The 23,560-nt window shown below is 44.6% G+C and overlaps 1 protein-coding gene and 1 long non-coding RNA gene across 11 annotated transcripts in view; one reads left to right on the forward strand and one right to left on the reverse strand.

Moving 5' to 3' along the window:
* The window catches only part of Nedd4l (NEDD4 like E3 ubiquitin protein ligase), a 317,780-nt gene that overhangs the window by 123,398 nt on the left and 170,822 nt on the right, over positions 1 to 23,560 (reverse strand). For 7 of the 10 annotated variants that reach the window (XM_060377163.1, XM_060377162.1, XM_060377161.1 and 4 more), the window contains 3 exons: positions 13,977 to 14,058; positions 11,330 to 11,368; positions 8,889 to 8,942 (listed from right to left, as the gene is read on the reverse strand). In XM_060377163.1, the coding sequence (XP_060233146.1) occupies positions 8,889 to 8,942; positions 11,330 to 11,368; positions 13,977 to 14,058 (175 nt within the window). Of the gene's footprint in view, positions 1 to 4,094; positions 4,118 to 8,888; positions 8,943 to 11,329; positions 11,369 to 12,604; positions 12,815 to 13,976; positions 14,059 to 23,560 lie in introns of those variants that run through there. The other 3 variants (XM_060377165.1, XM_060377160.1, XM_060377158.1) reach the window with 3 other exon arrangements.
* Positions 16,914 to 17,741, forward strand: LOC132652104 (uncharacterized). The gene is made up of 3 exons (XR_009589592.1): positions 16,914 to 17,052; positions 17,202 to 17,319; positions 17,620 to 17,741. It is a non-coding gene; the product is annotated as an uncharacterized LOC132652104 (long non-coding RNA).

Raw genomic sequence — 23,560 nt, forward strand, 5'->3', positions numbered from 1 at the left:
ACTGGGGCACAGTGCCAGCAGCTTCTTCATCTTAGAGTCACACCGGGAGGAAACTTCACATGGAGCTCTCAGCCTATGAAGGGTCTGTGTGAACGTCACCACTGGAACCCCAACCCAATAAAATGGTATGGCCAAAGTGAGCAAGGAGGCAGCCAAGACGTCTGTGAGATTGAAAACAAGCAAATGCAACCACCTTGAAACGGAATCAAAGGTCTGCAGGGGGCAAGTGGTTAGGAAAGACTTGATGATGGCAGAGAAGAATCAGGTTAGCCATCAAAGCCAACATTTCTTCACACTCCATCAACGTTCACTGTCCTGTTCATCAGGCACTGAGTGCTTACAGTTACCTCATCACTTGGTTTCTGAGTCCAGCTTCTGGGCAGGAACCGATGTACCTACTCCTAGCTAGCAATAAGACTGTTGCTTTGTGGGAGCTTGGAGGGTGTCAGGCGAGTTCACTGACAAAAGAGTTCAAGAGGGTTTCTAACTACTGCCGGCGGCAGAGCTAGACAAGTGCCTGCCCGAGGCCCTAGCTGCCTCTGACCTCCAGGAAGACAGCGCTGTAAAATTCCCTGGTGTCTGCCCAATTTTTCAGCAGAAGTGTTGTATCACAGGAAGCACTGAAGCCCCCTTTAGGCTTAGCACACGTATGCTGTGCCTGCGTTTGTATGCGTCCACACACAGGTATGTATACTCCCATCATCTACGCATAAAGTACCATGGAACACAAGTAATGCTGATGTCATCACACATGATACCATCTCATGCCTGCATTGGAAGCAGTGAATTAACAGTTCTCTGCACACCAGCTGGTAAAGCCCAGTGGTGGGCTATGCCTCTACATCATATTTTCTGAGACTCATCATCTTCATCATCGATGACATCATCGTCTTCAACTGTGAGGTGTTAAACCACAAGCTGCTACTTCAAGTACCAGCTGTCTTGCGTGATAAACTCTAGCCAGTGTCAGCCCCATGTGCTGCCTATACAACTTTTAAGACATTGCTGAAAATAGTTGAAATTGAGTCATATAGCACTGGTTATTCTCATGCATGACCTCACGAAAAGAGAGCAATACAACTGAAAGGCAAAAAAACAAAACAAACAAACAAACAAAAAAACCAAAAAAAAAAAATTAAAATTTAAAAATAAAGTCAGTTAAGGAATATAACTTCCCCCTTTCCATTACAATGCAGTTTTTTTTTTCCTCCCAAATAAACTGGCAGTTAAAATTTGGAGTTTATTTTTATAGTTTAAAAAAAACTAACTTTTTTTTTCTATAAAAGCCTTTTTTTCTGGGAGGCATTCAAACCGAAATTCTCTCCAGTTGAAAATAATTCGCACATTCCTTTGTCATCCAGCAAAGCGCACCTGTATCCACAAAAGAGCACTGTGCTACTGAATAGCCTGGTGCAGGTCAGAGGCCCGCGGTGGAAGGTGAGCCCTCCCTGCCCTCCCTTCTACTTCCATGCGTAGGAGGTGAGAGAATTCCTGCGTTTGCTCTTGGGCCCTCCTCTCTCCGTTTGCTTACAAACCCTGTGTCAGCAAGAAATTAAGAAACTCCCCGGCCTTTCTAAGCATCTAGGGTGACATCATAGACATGGAAGACCTTGAATGCTTACTAATTATCAATGGGACTAGAAAGCTGGCTCCTCGGGCATGAAGAACGAAGGGCTTGGCAGTTATGTGTGTAAAGGGGGTTTTGTGTGTAAGTGCAGACAGCACATCCGTCCCAGGGTAACTCGGATACAGTCAGGCTTACCGTAAAGGTAACGGTTTCCGGTGCCTTTCAGAACAGATTTGCTTTATGGATGGATGGTGGCTGACCTTGGCGGACTCTACTCTCACACACATTTCCCCTGTATTTTTTCTAACAATCTAGTTGGTTAACAGTTGATCACAACAGCATGTTTGGGAGGCACATTTAAAGGCACACTGAGCATGCTGTGCAAAAGGAATTCCAAATCAAAAGATTTTCTACATCACTCATGCCCAGACTGAGTAGTCAACTGTACGTAATTCTTCATTTAAAATAATGATGGAATGTCCTTAGACTAAAGCAGCAGATATCTGAACCGCAGCAAGAGGCTAGCGGCAGCCAGACTGTAGACGCCCAAGTGAATGTTTTCCTTCAAGATAAATAAGGCCGAGGCAGCTGCTCGCCAAGCCTAACACCCTTGGTCCCTACGACATGCTCAACAAAACTAGTGAATGGACAGACAGTTCCATTACATGGCCAGGTCTGCTTTCTTTTCTTTTTTGTTTTTTGTTTTGTTTTGTGAAAAGGCTTTTGCTTAAAAACAAAAAAAAGCTTCAGCTTACCAACCATGTGCTAATTATTTACATATTCACAACGTACAGCCTCAGAAACGCATTCTCCAGGTAAAGCTTTGTCTCCAAGGCAAGCTTTCTTCCAGAATGTGCTATCCGCTACATTGGCAGTCCTCAACCTCCCTGACACTGCGACCCTCATTGTGTGGTGATTCCCCCAACAGTAAAATCATTTTCCTTGCTACTTCGCAACTGTATCTTTGCTACTGTTATGACTCATAATGTAAATATATGATGTGCAGGATATCTGACACGAGAGGTCACAACCCTCGGGGTGAGGACCACTGCTCTACCTAGTGCTGGCACGTTAGACAAGCCCTTCTTAAAGTCTACATCATTTTAGGATACTCTTTTTTTTTTTTTTTTTTAAATCATTCGAGATTCTATCATGAGAGTCTGGTCATATAACTGATCTGTCCTCCACACCCAGACGCCACTTGACTAGTTTCCAGTGGCCACCTCATCCTGAGGAACAGCATCCTCACTGGAGAGGTGTTTCCAGCTGAACACAGGACTGGGCTGATAAAGCTTGAAACTGTTTAGCAGTGACTTCTTGGGGTAGGTTAAACGAACTACATTGTCAAAACTCATTGAAATTTGTATCATAACAGAGGTTTTGGACCAAGAAAAGGTACAAGATTTAGTGGGCATAAAGAAGAAAGAATCCATTTGCCTTTATTCCTAGCCAAGGGTGAAAATTCAATGACAGAGGAGTGACAGTGTTTACTCGGACCACCAGAAACACTTCCAAACACAAATCAACAACGGGCCACAGTATTCTAAGATACACAGAAACCCAAACAGGGAGGCCCACGTGCCATCTCATGATCATACCCTGGATCTATCAATCACACGAAGTTCTGCGGAGAGAGACCATTAAAAACAGGAGGCTGTTCTTTGAGAAAACAGTCAAGGAGGGATGGCTAGCACAGGGAAATCTGGCTGCTTAAAACTGCCTGAGCTGCAGTGTCATGCCGGGCTGGGCGGTCAGCAGCTGTCTTCAGTACTCCATTTCACCCAAAGGGAGTGAGCAAAAACCCCACAGGCAAGAAAGCCAGAATGTCCTCTCAGGAGCCTGCTTCCACAGCTGGAGACAGCGCAGTATCCCACATCAGCATGGTTGGCTTAGACACTCAAGTGGGCTGTGCTAATTCACATGGCTGTGTGATATGTCCCCACCACAGCTTTCCCATGCCACTCTGTCCACTGCCGATCTGCTCACAAAACACACCTCCTACTGTCCCCAAAGTGACACTGCTCTTGACCTGAAATACCTAATGGCAGGAAAACCAACAACAATACATTTTATAATGGGACTAATGATTAAGAGGCTCAAATGCCTCTCTGTCCCAACAGCCTTTGAGCTTTAGCTGAGAGTTGTCAGGGACCGTGTTTGCAAGCAAGGTTTCAAATGCGTTTCCGACACCAGCACATTTAGGCGCTGACTTGTTTTATAGCAGACTAATTTTAAGAACTATATTTTTAAAGTTCTTTCATCCACAAGGAAAACTAGAAAGGGTGTGTGTTTATCTTGGGATTCCAAAACAGACGAGCTTTCTGACGTCAAGAACCTACTGAAAAGACTTTTCTTTTTCTGAAAAGACTAATTAGCTTCATGAACTGCTACCAAAACACTGGGATCCACTGAGTCCAACAGGGAGGTATATTCATTCCCTTAGCAGAGGACCGGCTGCAAAATAACCAAGTTTTTGGGTTGTCCCGGTCCCTCTTAGCCACTCGAATGTGCGCACCTGCCCACTTACCGGAGGGCCAGTTCCAGGATGTCCAGGGCTCTTGGGAGTCTCCTCTTGGTTCTGGGGAGCTTCTTCCGGTCCCCGAGTCACAAGAATTCGGAAATGCTTCTGCCCTGCGTTTTGATCCTGCCTGATCTTGAACATGCACCCTGGGCTCTGCGGGGTCCTCTCTGAATTTGTCCTACGTATCTCGGGGACCATCCGACTGGCCCGAGGTGGCGCTTCTGGGGTTCCTCGGTCTTCGGTGGGGCTCACCCGGCCTGCTCGGGGCTGGGTGGGGTATGAGGTGCTCCTCTCCAGCCGAATGCGTGGATACCTCACCAACCTGTCCCCCTTAGTGCCAGTGAAGCCAAAGTTGAAGTCACTGCCCAGCCCCAGCGTGCCTTGCTGGGGCTGCTGCAGCTGAAAGACAAAGCAACGCTTCCCGGAGCTCCCAGAAGCGTCTGGAACGTGCTGGAGGGACCAGCGCCTGGGTTCAGCCTGGCCATCTGGGCCGAAGGGCAGCAGCCGCACCTGGCGCACATCGGCGCTGGAGGCTCGGTGCTGGATGCGCAGGGCCGGGGTGGCCACCTCCGTATCCTCGGGCAGGCGGGAACACTGACCACGGTGGTCACAAGTGCCATTGACTAAGGTCCCGGGGTCCCAGGCTGCCCTGGGGGGAGAGCTTCCAGGAGTGTCCACCGGAGAGGGCTCAGAGGAGCTGATGTGAGCGGAGACCCTTGTGGCTGCGGCCTGGTCTCCGAGGTCAGCCTGGGAGCTTGGGGGCCTGTCCTCAGGGCCCTCGGGTGGGCCGCAGCTGTCTGTGGCACCGTCTGCGGCCTTGCGTTGCAGGGAGATCTGCACCGAGGAGCTACGGGTGGGCCTGGCGTCCACCCCAGCCACGAGCTGCGGTATGAACATGGATGAGCTGCGCTTGAGAGCACCCACGCCCTCCTGCAGGCCGCTGTCTTCCCCTGCGTTCTGGGTGAAGGGGTGCGGGCTGCTTCTCCGTGGCAGCGTGTGGAATGCCATGAAAACGTCCTCTTCTCTCTCCTGGTCTAGAATCTCAGACTCGGGGGCCGTATTGCTGCGGCCAGAGCCAAAATGAAACCGAAGACGATGGGCCATGGTGACCAGGGGGGCCGGCAGGGAGAGGGCGAGCGACAACAACACGCCCAGCACTGCCAGAAGTCAAAACCCAAAGACACCAACTCCAAGAAAAAGTGTCCCATCTGCCAAACCGTTAGCACTGAGGCACCAAGAGCGACAGATAGCAGAAATAGCCCAAGTGGCAAGCAGCATTCCAGGCATGATTGGATAAGAGCAAAAAGCTCTCATCTACTCTGTGACAGAGGGTAGGATGGCCAGAGACACATGACCGCCTGCTCCCCCTCCAATGCCAGCTTCTGGACTTAGTGAAGTTTCCCCTCTCTTGCTGTTTTTCCCCCCCCTCTAAACGGCAAGAGCCTGAAACAGCACCTTCCCAGCTGCTGCAGTTCTGTCAGAAAGGGGCGGCCCAGCAGGGAGCTGGGGCAGCTGACTGAGGCAGCAAACACACAGCCATGCCGCTGTAAATCTGACCCATCACACTTTCCCCGTACCGAGAGCACCAGGTCTCTCTCCGGCTGATGCCAGGGACCCTGCAGCAAGCACATGCACCCAAAGGTATGTCGTCTACCTCCCTACCCCACCAGAAAACAAGTAAACTACAGCTTGGCTGCAGGGCAAACCCTCTCAAGCATTAAATGTTATGTTTCTGTTATGATATCACTACACTACCACGAGGGAATGCAAAGTAATAAAACGTACTATAAATACGATTACACACCCTGCGGAATCGGTGTCCCTTTAATGGGAAATAATTAGACCATGATCCTCAAGTAACAAAATAGCCAAGTGGAGGCGCAGGGGGCACACTGCACAGCCAGCTGTGGGCCTGGTCCAGTTCTTGCTACTTACTATAAACATTCTTCATTTAAAGAGGGGGGTGTGTGTCACATATAATATGATTGCCAGACACAGCAGTTAACAGAGAAAAGAAACCCAGCTGGAGAAAACAATCTCTCTTGCAACACACACACACACACACACACACACACACACACAGAGAGAACTGAAGAGCAGTGTGTATGTGGGCTTTGTAGTAATTTAACTTAAATATACAGAAGAAACACCTGGAGCTGTTTTTCCAGGCAGAACTCAGCAAGATTTACCACAGTTAGGCCACAAATCTAGAATCTTGCTGTCTGCAACAAGCCAAAAGAGACCTGAGAATTAAAAGTGCACAGGCCAAAAAACTGTCATCAGATCCATAACAAACCTGGACATATCCTCTGCATTTTAAATATGCTCTTTCCTATGATCCAGAAAAACCAGTTCCCTAACAAGGAGATTTTATTTTAGCAGGACTTTAGAAAACAGGAGAGGAAAATACCAGGCTGCAAAGAGTGACAAAAACTCATTTTAAAATCTACAAGGCATGTCTCTGTCAACAGCTCTAGAGTAGAGGGCGTACAGATTAACCCTGTGTTGACAGGCACCCAAACTTGTTTTCTGAAAGCCCAGAGTTCTGAATGGCAAAAATAACCTCTGTGAGACCTAGACCCTTGTTTGCTCAATGCCAGAGCTTCCAAGTAGACTCCAGTCACGTATTGTCTTCACTGGATTAACAGCCAACAAAGAAAAAGCCACCTCCAGCACCATTGGCATTCTGCGCATCATAGCCACACAGCCGACAGCCTGGGGCAAGGCGAAAGCAGACATACAAAACAGGACTTCTCCTAGAGTTTTTAAAATACTCTGCATTCAAAGCTCCCTTTTGATTTGGAAATATGCTTCCTTATCCACAGCAAGGTTGCTCAATTACAATTCTTATTTTAGATCACACAAATGAAAACAAATACAAAACTTTTTAAGCAAATACATTTCTCTTAGTAAAAAGAACATTAAGAGGTACTTTCTCTTCAACTTTGGCCACTGTTTCATTTTAAAACGACTTCCCTCCACAATTCGGCGTTAAGTATCAGTCCGTGGGGCCCTGTTCCTTCACAGACTTACTGCTTGATTATTTCTTTTTAAAAATAATTTATTTAATTTTTATTTTATGTGCATCAGTGTAAAGGTGTCAGATCCCTTGGAATTGGCATTACAGACAGTTGTGAGCTGCCATGTGGTTGCTGGGAATTGAACCTGGGTCCATTTGGAAGCGCATACAGTGCTCTTAATCACTGAGCCATCGCTCCAGCCCGCACGCTTGATTATTTCAATGAATACCATTAGCTTAGTCAACGGCCCCAGGTTGATAAGAGGGTGAGAGGCAGGAAATACCGTACTGTGCAAGAGTTCTTCAGGGTCCCTAACGATCACTCTCCCCAAGACACTGTCCATTTCAACAAAGCTATGATCCCATATTTAAAGCAGGAAAGATGCTGGGAGGGGAGGGCCAATCTGTTAGCTTTCCATTTGCAAGACTAAAGCCAAGCACATGAGATTATACCCAACTCCAAATTCTTCATTAAGGATAGAAGGTCTGGCTATTTGCAACATAGGCAGACACTGACAAGACGCAGTGCTAGACCCTGTGTCCCCCCCAGCTGCCATTTAATTATACTCACACCCGGGGAACCAGCGTTCTTTCACCCCTAATGACAGGGAGTGCATAACTGTGTCTCAAGGGTTCTCTTAATGATACATTCTGTCATCCTCAAGCTATTCTACAGTTTGCAGAGTTTCAGCTGAATTCCCTGGAAAGATGAGTGCATGGATGCACATTCCTCTTAGACAGGGCAGTAAACAGGAGTACAACCCTGTCAAGTGCTCTGAATTTCACTCCCGCTTCTGAGGGTGCTTTAAAGACTTACACATAACTCGATCATGTTTGTTTTCATAGCGGGGACACTTGGCTCATGAGAATTTGATGTAAATATTCGAGTTACTGAAGGAAAACAAAACACTGGGCCAGCTAAATGTCTCCGCACACTGAGGCACTTGTCATGCAAACCCAGTCACCAGTGTCCCTGGAACTCACATAAAAGCGGAAGGAGAGAACTCTCCACAAGGCTGTCTTCTAACCACTACATACACACTGTAGAGTCTATGTCAATTATATACACACACACACACACACACATATATATAAAACAGTCTGTATATAAAATGCTGGTTATATCAGCTATCTTCTTCGAGAATGTCTTTGAGATTTCTTATTTTGCCTTAGGTGGGTTTTATTTCAGGTATGGGTTTGTTTTTATGGTTTTGGGAATGGAACCTCAGACATGGCAGGCAAGTACTGAGTACTACCACTGAGCCACACCTACAGCCTTTCTGCTGCTCTCTGAAAATTACTTTCTAAGGATTTTTCTGGAGAAAGTACCACTGTTTGATTTCATCCACTAAGGACACTTGCTTTAACTATACACTGGTAATTAGATTTTTTTGTTTCCCCAGAGACGATCACTGTAGAGTTGTCGGTGAACTTGCTGTGGTGTGCATGTCTGAGGGATGCTGTTTACAAGTCTGATGGCCTCTTTATAGACAGAGCTACTCATCTGTGTGCCCCAAAGAAAGCATAACAAGGCATTTGGGGTGAGGCTGTCACAGGTGAATTTTAGTAGTATTAACTATAAAATAACATACACATACTCCAATACATTTTCTGTCCTAGCAACCCACAAATATTTGCTGGAACTGAAGACTTGAACAGTGAGACAGAAACAGTCCTCTTGGGGCATGTGCACTACTGTGAGCGATCCAGCAGACCTGGAAGGTGCTACTCAAAAATTCAGTTTTTAAGAAATAAACCAAAACTCACAACCAAGGACTTACCAATCTGTTCTCGTCAAATACTTCAAAAAGGAGCCTGTGATTAGATGGATTTACCTAAAAGGGACAGAATTACATTTCAGGAATGAACAGGTATAATTTTAAAATTGAAATGAGAGACAGAATTAAGAATGATTTCTAGCACACTCGACTCTACCATATTGATTGACCTGCTGATCACTATTACTCTCTCCTGAATAGCTAGGCATACCAGAAAAAGACAGTATCATGGTCTCCTGAAGAGTGATTCTCAAGTCAAGGACTCCCAACCTGTTCTAGAGCAGCGCCCTCACAACTGTAGGTCAACGGCCTATGCTCCCTAGCCAAATAATGATAGTGGCGGTGATGAACCTAACAGCTATTGACCACGGTGCTCACCTCCAACTATCACTTCCCGAAACACTAACACTCTCTGGCCTTATTGAATTCTCCCAACAACCCAAGAGCATGTAACGATCACTTCATCCTTCTCTCGGAGATCACTGAAAGCAAGTTCTTGAAGCAATTTGCCTAGGAAAGCACAAGCCAGTAGCGCACCGAGCAATTAGAACTTGCCCTGGGTCAGGGTAGAGTCACAGCCCCGTGGCTGCCAGTGTTGGTTTCTTTCTCTTTACCCAAACTCATGCAAATAACCTGTGTCTCCTGCCTAGACTCCGGTGCCACAGACTAATCACCAACCCTGCCAGATACGACCCCAGATACGATGCTGCTTCCATCCTTGCCAATCAGCGAAGAGAAGCCTACACTGGAAAGGACTTGGGGAAAAGGGATGTAGGAGATTGAAAATGGTGTTCTCAAAGGCTGTGAGTGTTGATGACAGGCTTGGGCCCCTTTCATGGAACATGGAATGAGATTATATTTGATTGTGGCGCACAGAGCTCACATGCTCAGCCTGAGCTGCTGGCCCTGGGTCTGCGGACAGCTTAGCAACAGACAACCAGATGGATGGCTGCCTATTCACTGACTCTGCAACGGGTCCTATCAGGAATGCAGTGATACAGTCTGGAACAGGAACAGGCAAGTAATAGGCATTCCATACGAAACTGTAGTGGGGATAGAACAGAGATCTTTTAAAAAGAGAAAAACAAAGGCAGAAATATGTCTACAGGTTAAGAGCCACTGAAAAAAGTTTTAATTCTTCTAAAATTCATACCATGTGGCTCCAGTGGAAGAAGTACAAATAATTTAAAGGTTCGTGAGAAGGCTGCTTGCTTGTATTTGACAGTTAATTAAGAGCCAGTAACAAACACTTCTCAGCCCTGGAAAGCTTTTCAGTCCTTTACAGAGTTATCTAAAATATATCTAAATATATCTGAACACGGGATCCACTGAGTGTTAAAACCTCAGTGCTGTGTTTCAGCTCTAAGCATAATAGAAAACAGATGCTGGGTAAGTCATCCAAGTGTACAGTGCAGAAAATCCTATCATGGCTGGAAGGAAGAAGCCGGGGGTGTGTTCATGGGGGCTGCTGGCAGTGTGGTTCTTAGCACGCAGGCAATAGGAGGCCTAAGTTTGCAGGAGAGTCTTTTTAGCATCCCAGGTGGGTAGATAACTCAAACATTCATTTTTTAAAGGGGAAAGCCCCCCCTTTTCCAATTAAATGGCCAAGGGGCTTAATAAGTTCAAATATTATTTGCTAGCAAACACCAGTCTCCATTGATTCACAGAATCTACTTCTGTATCCAGCTGCTCTAAACAGGAGGTGCCAAAGGCTGAGGAAATGTTCCCCTATTCAGTGGTATTGAAAGTAATTGTATACATTAGATCTCTGAATTAGAAACCTTTTCCTTCTAATCAGAACATAACTGGTAATCTTTCTGTCTCTTGTGGGAAGACAGTGCTGGAGATAAACCCAGGGTCTCCAGAGTGGCAGGCAAGGACTCCTCCACAGAGCCAACCCTGGCCTCATCACCGGTAATGTGCAATGCTTCCTTTTAACGACCTCCCTACTGTGCACGAGAGACTCATAATCCATATCTTATAGGAATCATTCAACTCTTGTTTTAAATCGCATTCTCTTTTTTTTCCTTTTTAAATGTGATTTTTTAAAATCACATTCTCTTTTTTTTCTGCAGATTTTATTTTTGAAAGGTTGCAAAAACAAAACTAACCAACCAACCAACAACAACAAAATACCCATAACTGAAATTAACCAGACCCTAAAGACTTAATTCGATCTTATTATTAAAGAAAAGCTTGAGCTGAAAGAGTAACATATTTTGACAGGCTTTTTTTTTATTTTATTTCTCCTATCCAGCCCCAAATGACCCCCCCCCCCAATTTTCAAAAATTGGGACACGTTCAGAGTCAACCCACCCAAACATTTTCTGTCTTAAGAGAAATTTCTGACTTAAAATGCTAACTAGTTTTCTTTCCGTGAGTCTATTTTGATCTGTCAACCCAGATATCAATAACAATCATTACAAAATAGAAGAGAAACTTACTCTAAAATAAAAGTCTTCATTCCACTTTGGGTTCAGCGTCTGGAAGAGAGATTATTTTGTGGCCGTGTTACTAATGTTCTCTAGAACTGACAGTTACTAATATAAAACAACTCTTCACATTTGCACAAACACTTTCCTCACAAAAACGATTTTCACAAAATGGCAATAAAAGCAACACTTACTCAATTACTTGAGACTATTGTATCAACCCAGAATGGATCGGGAGGGACTATATTTATGAAACTGGTGATTCATGACAAGGAAATCATAAATTGTGCAAACTCACCCGAAGGAAAAATGCTGGGACTTACTGACAATGAGCCATGAGGATGAAAATTTCCTCCAGAAAATGACATTAAAGAGGATTTACTCTGTCAAGAAGGAAGTAAACTTTGTTTGCTTCCCTTTACTGGCTACAAGTGTGTGTCAAACTTAGAATGGCTGGAAGGGCTCACTGCTCACAGCAGCCTCGGCATTTTATACAGAACAATACTGATGAGATTTTAACATTTCTCTCTCACACACGGGGGGGGGGGGGTCTATAACCAAAAGAACCATGTTTTTTCTTTTTCTCAAAGTTCTCATTTAAAAAATATCCTTTGATCTTCTTCATTCATGTATCATTTGTTTATCAATCTATTTAAATATACATCTTGCAAGATCACAGCAACGATATTTTGATGCTTAGCCCAAACAAAACATCCTTCTAAACAAATATAAAACCCCTTGTATGAAGAAACACACACTCACACACACACTCACATGCATGCACATACTCACATTTGTACAAGCATAAAAGTCAAAGAAACACAATCTGTAAAAATGACCTGTAAAATTCTGAAACTGAAAAATCAGTTCATCACCATGATTGCCTTTTAAGAGGGAAAGAAAAAAAAAAAAATCCCAGCACAGTATACCACATATGCAAAACAACACTGTGACAATGACCAACTAACATTGGTTTAAAAAACAGTAAAACTGAGCCTTCCCCACACTCCCAACTCCACAGAGAACCCCACCCTAAATGACCACACTTTGGGGCATGAATAGAACTGAAATGGAATTGGGGGGGGGTTGTGAATGCTCGCCTCCCGGCATCTCCCCGCCCCCAACCCCGACCTGAAAGACAGCTACAGGGGATGTATTCCCAGGCAGGCAAGGGACGAAAGGAGACCACAAAGCAGACAGGGATACGGGTAGAGGAAGCCTTAGCTCTCCTACAAGCATGGCACAGTACAGCACAGCACAACACAGCACAGCACAGCAAATACTAACCAGGAGGCTGGCTGCGAGAACGGAGACACTCCCTCCAGCTGGCAAAGGGAGGGGGAGGCAGGGCTGCCACGCCAAATGCAGGACATTGCGATACCCTAGTCCCTCGCATAGGTCCTCGGCTCTAGGCCAGCAGGGGAGCAGGCCCCCTGATTGCTCTTCCAACTAGGTGCCCCAGCTTTACTGGGAACAGAACAAATGCCAGCGCATAACACCGGGAACAATGGCCTCCGTCCTCACAGGCAGCCTCCCACTAATCTCTGGGCTGGCTTCTGTTTGGAAACAGATTTTACTGTTAGTCTCAATGCCAGGTGAAGGACACTGCATTACTGTTTCCTATACAAAATGACCCGACTGTAACAAAGATCTGAAATGTTTCCATAGCAGCAGGAAGGATGCAATATTTTTATAGCAATCATGGAATCAGGATACATTTTGCAAAGTATCTAACAGACTTCTAGAAACAGAGACTGTATTTGTGTGTGTGTGTGTGTGTGTGTGTGTGTGAGAGAGAGAGAGAGAGAGAGAGAGAGAATAATAATAACTCACAAGCAACTCTAAAACACAAATATAGTCTTGGTAGAAAACATGAATCTTTAACAAAGTCGTCCTCACCCCTGTAAGACAAGACACACAGATGAAGTATCCCGTTGTTTTTTATTTGTAAACAGAAACATAAAGGTGAGTGGACTTAGGGATTATTTTTATGGGCTGAGATGACTCAGCCAGTAAAATGCTTGCTCATGTGAAGGCATGAAGACAACTAAGTGTGAGCCCTAGCACTCAATAAAGTGTGTGGAGGAGTGTGCAGCATCAGTCCTTCTGGCATAGGGACAGATCCTAGGGCTCACTGGCCTGCCCATGTCCCTGAGTTAGCAAGGTCTGGGCTTAGTGACATACATGTCCACTTCTCCCTTCACATGAACATGCACAACACACACACACACACAAACAACAGGAGAAGCTGCATGCATGAACCTACAATAGAATTATTAATACATTCATGCAGTTTCATGTGATCAAGGGTTTGCTTCCTTAGGCAGCAGCTAAACCATTCCTCTTTTGCCTCCCAATTCCATAACCCATTTCATTAAATCAGCTTTAACCTACAGCTTAAATTCTCTATGAAAAATATTAACCATAACAATTTATTTGTTTGGTTGTATGTGTTATAAGAGAAAAAAATACTTCATACAGATAACTCAGGTAAAACATGGGAAAGTTCTGGACTGTGGATGATTTTTAGATGTAAAATACTGACAGTTAAAAATACTGCTATTTTTATCCTTAAAACATAAACTTCTACAAAGAAAAAAATAAAAATGTTAAATTATGAAATAATTTAAATAAATCTCATAGAAGTTGGCCAACCTACCTTCTTAATTGTCTTTGTTTGAACCAAAGCCAGTTCTCTGTTCTCATCCGCTACATACAATGACAGCTTCACATACGGGTCACTGCAAGGAAACAGTCCAGATTTAATGGTGCTATACTTTTCTCATTAAAAACAAACGAGCAAATAAAAATAGCAAATTGGAATAAAAATGTGAATACCAGTTATATTGAAGCCCATAAACCAAGCAGCACATTCTAGTAAGTGTTCCAGTCAGAGCCCAAAATGAACAACATAGACACACACAAAGAAACCAACGATCAAACTTTAAAAATGTTTCCAATAATCAACTCCAAACAATTAAAGCTGCCATCACTTTCAGACTTTTGACAGATCTTCAGAGATTATTAAGTGGCACAGGAAATTTGTTTCCACAAATTTAAAAAAACCTATCAAGAAGACTTAAGTTTACAGCCCAAGCACATTCTCATTTCTAACTCATGGGTAAAACATTTTTCTTCCAGTGGATATAGAACAACAATTATTCACTTAAACCACGACAGACAAACTAACACTTCAAACTAAACACTGAAGCCTATAAAACCTAATGGTAGAGACTTGAGAGAAGTCAGGATTAAATTTTGTTTCCTGACTGCAAGTCCTTGGACACACTAAACACACTTTAACTTGCGAAGCTGATATCTTCCAGCAGGACATGTACTGAAAAGTGTACCTAATGTAAACTATCTATAAGAGACAAGATCTACTGAGATCATCTAGTACTACTAACCCAAATGCTCAAATGGATCAGCAGGTAAAGCATCAGCAGTGTAAGTCTGATGACCTGGGTTCAATCCCTGGTCCCCACATAAGGGTGTTTTCTGACCTACACACACACACACACACACACACACACACACACATCACAAAGCAGAAAAAATAATTTGTATAGAGAGATTTCTTATGCATTACTCTTGAGAACCTAGAAAGCACAAAAGTTCTCTTATATTTTCACCCTTCCGGTTTTATTTGTTTAATTATTGATACCTGGTAAATTATTTCTATCACTCTATTGTGCCAGTTTCAAAGATGTTCAGCTGCCCAGGGTAGTACCCTAACAGAACCCTTGAATTCATGAGAAGTTTGAGGACTGAGGATGGAGAAAGACCTATTGTAGGGATAACCTCTTGTTTTTTATGTGTCAACATCTCCTGTCAATAAAAAGCTGATGCCCAATAAGCTGAGGGAGGATTAGGAGGCGGGACTTCCGGCAGGGAGAAAGGAACTAGGGGTAGAGTCAGGCTGGAAGAGAATTCACCTGGCACCAGGACACAGAGGAAGCCAGACAGGAAGCAAAGGAGAGGTAACCAGCCTTGTAGCTGAAGTTAGGTTAGTACAAAAGGGATAAGAAATTGCGAGTTAGGTGGAGAACAAACCAAAGTTTAAGGCCTAGGCTTATTAATAAATAATAAGCTTCAGTCAAAAAGCCTGTGGCGGCACCCTGTTTTAGAAAGACAACCCCCCACACACAATGGAGAGAGTTACTCTTAAGTGACTATCCCAACAAAGATTAAGCATTAAAAAAAACAAAAACAAAAACAAAAACAAAACAAACAAACAACAACAACAACAACAAAAAAACAACTTCCAGAGTAATCACAAAAAATAATTCAAGATGCGGGGCATATGACTACTTGTTATATATCCAACAATAGGTGTATCTCACAAACCCTTCATAAATGACTAGTATTTAAGAGGACTATAGTGAAGGCACAACATACAGAACACAGCTGGGAGCCGCCACAGTGGGGAAGCACCCAAATAAGAGCTCAGTGTAGGTGTACATCAGGGTGGCAGAGACAGGCCTTTGCTGGCTCCCTGGCCAGCCAGGCCAACCAAATAAGCATAGTAGCAATAATAATACATGTCAAGAAGAAATTGAGGAACATAACCCATGCGGCCCGCTGGTCTCTCCACACGCCTGAAAGGGGAATTGCATCCACAAACCCACCCAGCCACCCACTCACACATACGCCCTCATTACCAACACACACAAAATCAAAGGTCTGTAAAATATTAGTACACAGAAAAAGATATCTGTCAATCTCACCTTTTTTCATGAAACAGAAAGCTTGCCTTGGGGAAGGAGCATTTAACTAGACAAGTTTCACTTCTTACCAGGACAGAGCTTCAGAAAAGCAGCTGCCAGGAGCCAACACCTGCTACACACACAAGGCCCCAACAAGAAGGTCTCTGGCTGGGGCACTAGTCAGTTTTTCCTTTCTGGTCAGTGATATTCAGGCCCTTAGCCTATCAGAATCTACAGATTGCTGGGCTCCATGGTCCAAACTGAACTCAGATAATCCAAGGGGAGTTACCTGGAGCTCCCAGAATTTACATTTCTAGAAAATTCCCAGATTCAGAGGTACCTGATTCAGGAACCACTCTTGGAAAACCAGTGCTCTACTGGTTTTTGAAAAGAGTTCCAGTAGTAGACTTTGTTTCTTTTCTTTTCTAGCCACCAATTTATTGTTTTAAAAGCTAGCAATGCCTGATTTCAGTCTCAAGAACACACTTGTAGTGTAGAGCATTAAGTGGGTGTAAACCCACACACATAACCCCACATTACATAGAATACCATACACTCTGCTGTGCTTTTAGAGTTCATGCCCCTCTGTTATCACAACTGCTGGCTACCATGTAACTAACTACAAGTAGTAGCTAAGCCTCACCTGAATAGAACATCCACATTCTACCCCTGGTCATTTATTTACCTCGGTGTGTATCCCCTAGATAACTTATAAATGGCACAGCACACGCAGTTGGGGCCTCAAATGATGGGACAGTGTCTTCCAGCTGTGACGAAAGCATGCCTGTATGTGTGCTGCCTGCACAAGGTATAACAGACCCTGGGAAATATTGACCACAGAACTTCCTGGTGCACAGTTCAGCCTTAAAAGAGAGAGCCAAAGGCCAACGGGCTGGAGATGTGGGCTGGAGCTGGCTAAAGGTCAGTGTGGTGCAGAAAGCAGTAACTATAGTCTACATGGCTCTGGCGTATCTCTTCCCTTTCTGCTGAGGCTCAACCACACTCAACTTTGGGCTACTCGTGAATGAGGTGGGTTGGCAATTCCTAACTCACAGGGTTACCTAGAAATGACAGAAGAACACTGCTGAACATTAGGATGGTCAGCACAGTGCCCAACAGCACATGTGCCCCGACACGGCAGCCACTGTGAACGGTCCTTCTTTTTCTTGCTCTCTTAGGAGGCGTCTGGGGTTCTCCGGTTGCTCCTTTCTACTTCCCACTTGTGGTGACTATTGACTGAGTTGACGCTGATTTGCCACATAGTTTGAACTGGGTGTGCCAACCACAGCTCGAGAGGTATTCCAGGCTTCCTCGTTATTCATACCCACAGGCACCTGGGTAAGGTGCTCAGGTTAGCCATCTTATTCAAAACAACCCATCCCTGGCTCCTACTTACTGCTCCTCTGGTGTCTGGTGGTTAGTAGAGCTCAGGGCCAGCATTAATATAACTCGGTAAGAAGCTCAAGCTTCGCAGGACCCTGTCAACTGGAAGAAGAGTAAGATTCTGCAAACCTCTGAAACAAAGTGGGCTTATCTAGCTGTCTGTTCCTTCCGATTTTATGAACAAAAGGCAAACTATACCCTTCTTCCTTTTAGCTCTTCTGAGGAGCCAATAAGTTGGCACTAGGATTCAAACCACATCCTGTTTTACCATTGCACTTTCCATGCTACGTGAGGAGATAAGCCTCAGAAACAGAAGGCCCTGTCTCTGCTCCCCCTGCTTGAAGCAAAGAGAAATAAAATGACGATTATTACAAAGCTGTCCAAGAACCCAGGTCCTTGTCTCTTGAGCTCACACAAGCCAGGGTCATGAAGAATGTGGGAGTCTAGGTTCTCTAAGAATTAGGAATCCCCGATGACTTACTATCCCAGGAGATAACCATACACTCTTTCAGCTGGGCACCACTGCCAGAGAGGAATCTGAAGGGACACAGGCCAAGACTACCGTGAAGGGATTCCAGGTGAAGAATCCCAGTCAAAGACTGGGTGATGGGTTTGAGCCGGGAATGTGGATTTTTATTTTTATTTTTTAACAGCCTGGCTCTGCTGTCATCTGAAGAGCTCAGGGACAACAGACAACCTGGATTCACACCATAAGGAGGCAGGCATCCCTACCAGGGCTTACTGCTTGGCCTAAACCCCATTGTTTCTGGATAACCTTGATGAACTCACATAACTTCTCTTACCATGTATGTGACAGGGATTGAAGCAGTATTTTACAAGGAAGCTGAGGGGCAGACTGAAATGAGAACCAAGAGCAATTGTCCAATGGATATCTGTAGCCTCATCACCATTTCACTGAGGGCGCTTAACACACATCTGTTAAGTGTATTCTTTATAAGATAAGAAGGGGGGATAGCTGGGAGGCTTCACCACCTAGAGTGGCAACCGTCTCCACCGAGGTGTCACAGGTTAGAAGGAAGGATGGAGGTGGCGATGAGCTCAGTTGGCAGGATGCTTGTGTAGTGTGCACAAAGCCCTGGCCTTGATTCCCACTCAAGAGCACGGAGGCAAGAGAATGAAAAGTTCAAGGTCATCTTTGACTACACAGCAAGAAGGACCTCAGTGATGCCTTTGTAGTAAGTTAGGGACTGTCAGATAAGGAAAGCCAGGGCTGTCACCAGAGAATCCTGGTGGTTTAGTGCAATTTTAAGACACCTGAAATTTCAGACTGGCCCCTAAACCCAAATGTCTAGGTTGCAAAACAACAAAAGGCACCATGCAGGAGGACATTAGATGCCTCCTTACTTTGCAGACAATATACAAAGTCACAAGGAGAACACAAGGAGCCATTTCTTTGTAAACCCTCATCTGTGTATAAAAGAAGACACCTGAGGCAAAAATCAGAAGGAGAAAATCATGTTACCTCACAGACCTGAGGTACACAAGTTGCTGCAGAAAATCAGGGATGAGCAAGAGAGGGATGCTGAAGTGGAGAACAGAGCCAAACAGGTGTCCTTGAAAGTATTCCTGCTCTTTCGTGGGAAGGCATACCAAAAACTCTGCTCACAGCCCATTCTGATTGCATAACACATCCCCAACAAGGGCCTTTTGACAGTCAACTCTTCCCTGTTCAGCACGGAGCCCAGCCCTGAGAATTCTGGGCCTCTGCTCTACTAAGAGGCCAGCTCTTGTGCCTGTGTCAGTGGCGTTAATGAAAGAACCTCTGGAACTGCACTGACCTCAACGGAATTTAAATAATTAAGAGATGAAAATCTTTCCTGCCCCTCCCCCATCACCAGAGGCAAAGGTCTTGTCCATGAGCTCACTTCTTGGGTTTACCTTGTTGCTCAACCTTCCAGGACACCCTGAACAAGCACATTCAGTCACGACGCATTGCTGGTGGGGGTAACACCTGACCAGCTCCACTGACTCACGGCGAGCTGTATTCTTTCCCACCTGGTATTTACTCATTTTTCATCAGAATAGTGCTTACCGAGAACCACATATTTTCCGAGGGAGGAGGGGAGCGGTTAGTAGCAGGGCAGGCAGGGGCCGCTCGTTCAAGGCAAATTACACCCACAGTAAAGATAGGTTGCCAAGTCACTGCCTCCTCTGCCAACTATGAAGGGGTCTCTCGAACAATGCTTGAACATCAGAACCCCGGAAATGGTCTATACCGAAGGAAGCCATCATTCTTCTTTGGGAAAGGAAGGTTCTGGGTGCCATGGTAGGTGGCTAACAAAGCACAGAGCTCTAATGACTGGAGAACACAATCAAGCTCCTTTTGACTACCTGACAAACTAAGACTTTCCCATTCTAGAGCGTGTCACTGAAACGCCCCTTCCTTGCTCTTTCCCACACTAGCCATCAGTAGCACATACTTACTTAGATCCTCAATAAAGAAGTAACACTTACAAAACATTTCTGAGGAAGGGAAAATACCTAGAAAGCGTGATGATAAATAAAACGTGCAAACACGTGCACTAACACTGACAAATCACGTGAGCCTAAAAGAACTGAACACATTTTATACAGAAGCAGCTCAAAGCTCTGCTACCAGAAAGAGAGACTGCTGCAAGTTTTGTGGAGCAGAGCATGGCAGAAGTAGCAAGGGCATTCGGAACTGATGCCCTCTGATTGAAATCCAATCCTTGCCATTGATCCCAAAGGCACCGATACACCAGCAAATACTTCCTCCGAATGCTCATTACAGCTTCATATAGAATAAGAAAATATGAGAAGCACCCTCTACTCAACTAGGGAAGTGATTAAATAAATTATGTTATAATCATAAAACCAGACTATTACAGGCAATTAAAATCATATTCTCAAATATATCTTAAAATGAGAGAAAACATGATATATGATTGAGGATTACGCATGATCTAAAAAGGTGCCTAATTTAAAGAGCATAGGATTGAGAAAAACCTAACAAAAATATTAATAATCATTCATTTGAGACCTTAGGCATGTGATTTATGTTTTTCTTTCTTTATGGTTCTTGGTGTTTTGTTTTGTTTTTTTCTAAATTTCCTGTTGTGAGTAAGTTTCACTTAAAGTGTTAAAAAAAATGTCATGAAAATGCCAATTACAGTTATACATACCATTCGGCTAAGATATACTTTAGTGACCACAGACTTCACCAACCCAAGCAACACTCATGTTTCTTTTAAATCTAGAAAATGGACTTAAATACATGACCATGAGGGACTCTTAAAGAATGCTACACACACACCAGTGCTTAGGACTGAACTGACAGGTAGGAAGTAAACACTGAAACTTGTCCCTTGCCACCAATTCTGGCAGGGAGTGACTTATTCTTATGATTTTTAACAGCTATGAGAAGAGTGGGTTACGTTATAGTCAAATTCATTCCTACATTGTTCTGTTTTGTTTTTGTTTTCCCGAGACAGGGTTTCTCTGTGTAGCCTTGGCTGTCCTGGATTTGCTCTGTAGACCAGGCTGGCCTTGATCTCATAGAGATCCATCTGCCTCTGCCTCCCTGAGTGCTGGGATTACAGGCGTGCGATTCTGAGCCTGGCTTTTATATTGTTCTTAAGCAGATGTAAAGGGGCATTAAAACTTTATGCCCTGGGTATAAACTGTGAAGCTGCCCTCAAAATACCCGCAGAAACTTCAGTTACGATTTTGTTATCTAGAACAAGTAGTGCTTTAGTGCATTCAAGAACCTTCTCAGTCACTGTCTTGAAATCTCTGGTTGTGACTGCCTCCTTCTCTCCCTCCCTCCCCTGAACCAAAATTGCCATCTACAATCTACAATCTATAATCACTTGGGGTCCCAATCCTAGGTCATAGGAACTCCTGAGAGCCAGAGGCCCCTGCACACGAGGCTGTCTATCAAATTCACAGACACCTCTTGTTCCATCTATCAGGACATGAGGTGGCTCGTGAGAATATCGGTGTTAGGAGTGTTTGTTAAGGGGGAAGCTCTTTCAATATACACCTAGCCTCTGCGAGAGCAACACAGTCCAGAAAGGAAGCTGAAGGAGAAAGCTGCCCCTCTGAGTTACTGGGCTATGCATGCAGTTGTCAGGAAAGGGAGTATATGGCTACCTCTACCAGCGGCCGTCTATTAGGTATTTCTCCTATATGTAAAACCTCTTCCCTTCTTCCCTCCTTCCTTCCTTCCTTCCTTCCTTCCTTCCTTCCTTCCTTCCTTCCTTCCTTCCCTCCTTCCTTCCCCCTCTTTACAAATGTTCGGAGATAACTAATCATGAGGTCACAAGAAGAGGCAAAAACTTAGCTGTTTTTGGAAATTATCCCAAAGAGACAGACACTGAGTGCTCAGCATTTGCAAAAGGCCTGTGGTGGGCCCCAAGGTGGAGGAAGGCAGACGGGGGTGAGCAGAAGCAGATGCTGTCTCCAGGAAGAAGCCAGAGAAAGCGAGATACGCACATACAGGCACGCACACACACACACACACACACACACACACACAACAGGCTCGTAAGTGATGACCTGATACGCAGGAAAAGTAGCCGGCAGTATGAAACACACGCATGCATGAGTGTGCGCACGCACACATCACACCATCACTAATTTTTACCATTTCAGACAAGGGGATTCTAGTGTGCTACTTCTTAGGTGAAAAGGAGAAAGTTGAGGCCAGATTCTGAACGTCACTGGACTTCCCAAACCCACATTTTGCTTGGCATACATCTGAGTGTGCGGAGCCCTCTCCCACAGTGCCATCCAAGAAAGCCAAGATTAAAAACAGCCTGAAGGGGCTGAACAGTATTCAGCAATGAAGCGCATTTGTTGCTCTAGTAGAAGGCCTGGTTCGCTTTCCAGAAGGCTCACAACTCTCTGTAACTCCAGTTCCGGAGGACTTGATGCCCTCTTCTGGCTTCTGTGGGCACTGCACACACATGATGCGTAGACGCAGACGGAGGCAAAATACCCACCCACGTAAAAGAAAACCAGATCTTTAAACCAAATCAAACCAAACCAAACCGAAACAAAGCAGGTTTATGGATAGTGCAGCTAAACAACATACTTTAAAACGACATGGAATGTGCTACACATGCATGCATTCACAGTGTACACAGCCATTAGAATTACACCAGTATCACGGCGGACAGTCACTTAGGCTTTGCCCCAAGATTGAAATACTCTCTATTAACCACCACTTTGCAAAGGCAAACAACACTACTCTAGAAACACATCCGTCTATATAAAGGGTGTTATCCTGCTGCACTGTTTTCTAAGTGGCATAAATGTGTCACTGTCCAGGAACACAAACAAATGGTCAATCTGGAAGTGGTTCCTTCACCTAAATGGTAGCAATTAGAGAACTTAAAAACACCATGCGTGGGGGGCTGGAGAGAGAGCTCAGTGGCTCATGTTGCATGCTTCTCTTTTAGAGGACTGAGTTTAGCTTTCAGTGCTCAAGTCAGGCTGGTCATAACTACCTGTTACTCTGGTTCCAGGGCATCTCATGGCCATCTCTAACTTATGAGGAAGCCACCACTCCAACCTACACACACACACACACACACACACACACACACGCACACACACACAGTATGTATCAAAGGAATAAGGTATTTATACCATTAACGCCAAGTAGCAACATCTACATGGGTTTGGTGGTGGACAACTTTAATGCCAGCACTAGGAAGGCCAAGGCCAGCATTCTCTACATAGCAAGTTCCAGGACAGCCGGGGCTATAGAGAGTGACCCTGTCTCAAGAAACAAACAACAACCATCCAACCAACCAACCAACCAACCAACCAACCAAAGAGAAGTCAATTCTGAAACAGCCTTTAAGAAAGTCAAAGGTCCCGCTTTATCATCAGACAGCATTTCTCCCTTGGTCTCAGGCTTTTGTTTAATTCCCATGTCAACACATGGCACTGCCTGGATTATCTCTTCAGGGGTTCCAAAAATTTGTTCTGCCGAAGACGGCAAAAGTACAATTTCCAAGCAAACCTGAGGGTGGAAGCAATTAGCACCTGTTAACCTATGAAGAGAAAATGCAAAGCTTCCCAACTGATTAGACAAGACTTTGAAAGGACAAAATTATAAAAATATCAACTCTGGAGTGTGCGAGTACGTTTGTATACTCACAAA

This window comes from Meriones unguiculatus, chromosome 2 (assembly GCF_030254825.1).
Source record: "Meriones unguiculatus strain TT.TT164.6M chromosome 2, Bangor_MerUng_6.1, whole genome shotgun sequence".
Classification (NCBI taxonomy): Eukaryota; Metazoa; Chordata; class Mammalia; order Rodentia; family Muridae; genus Meriones; species Meriones unguiculatus.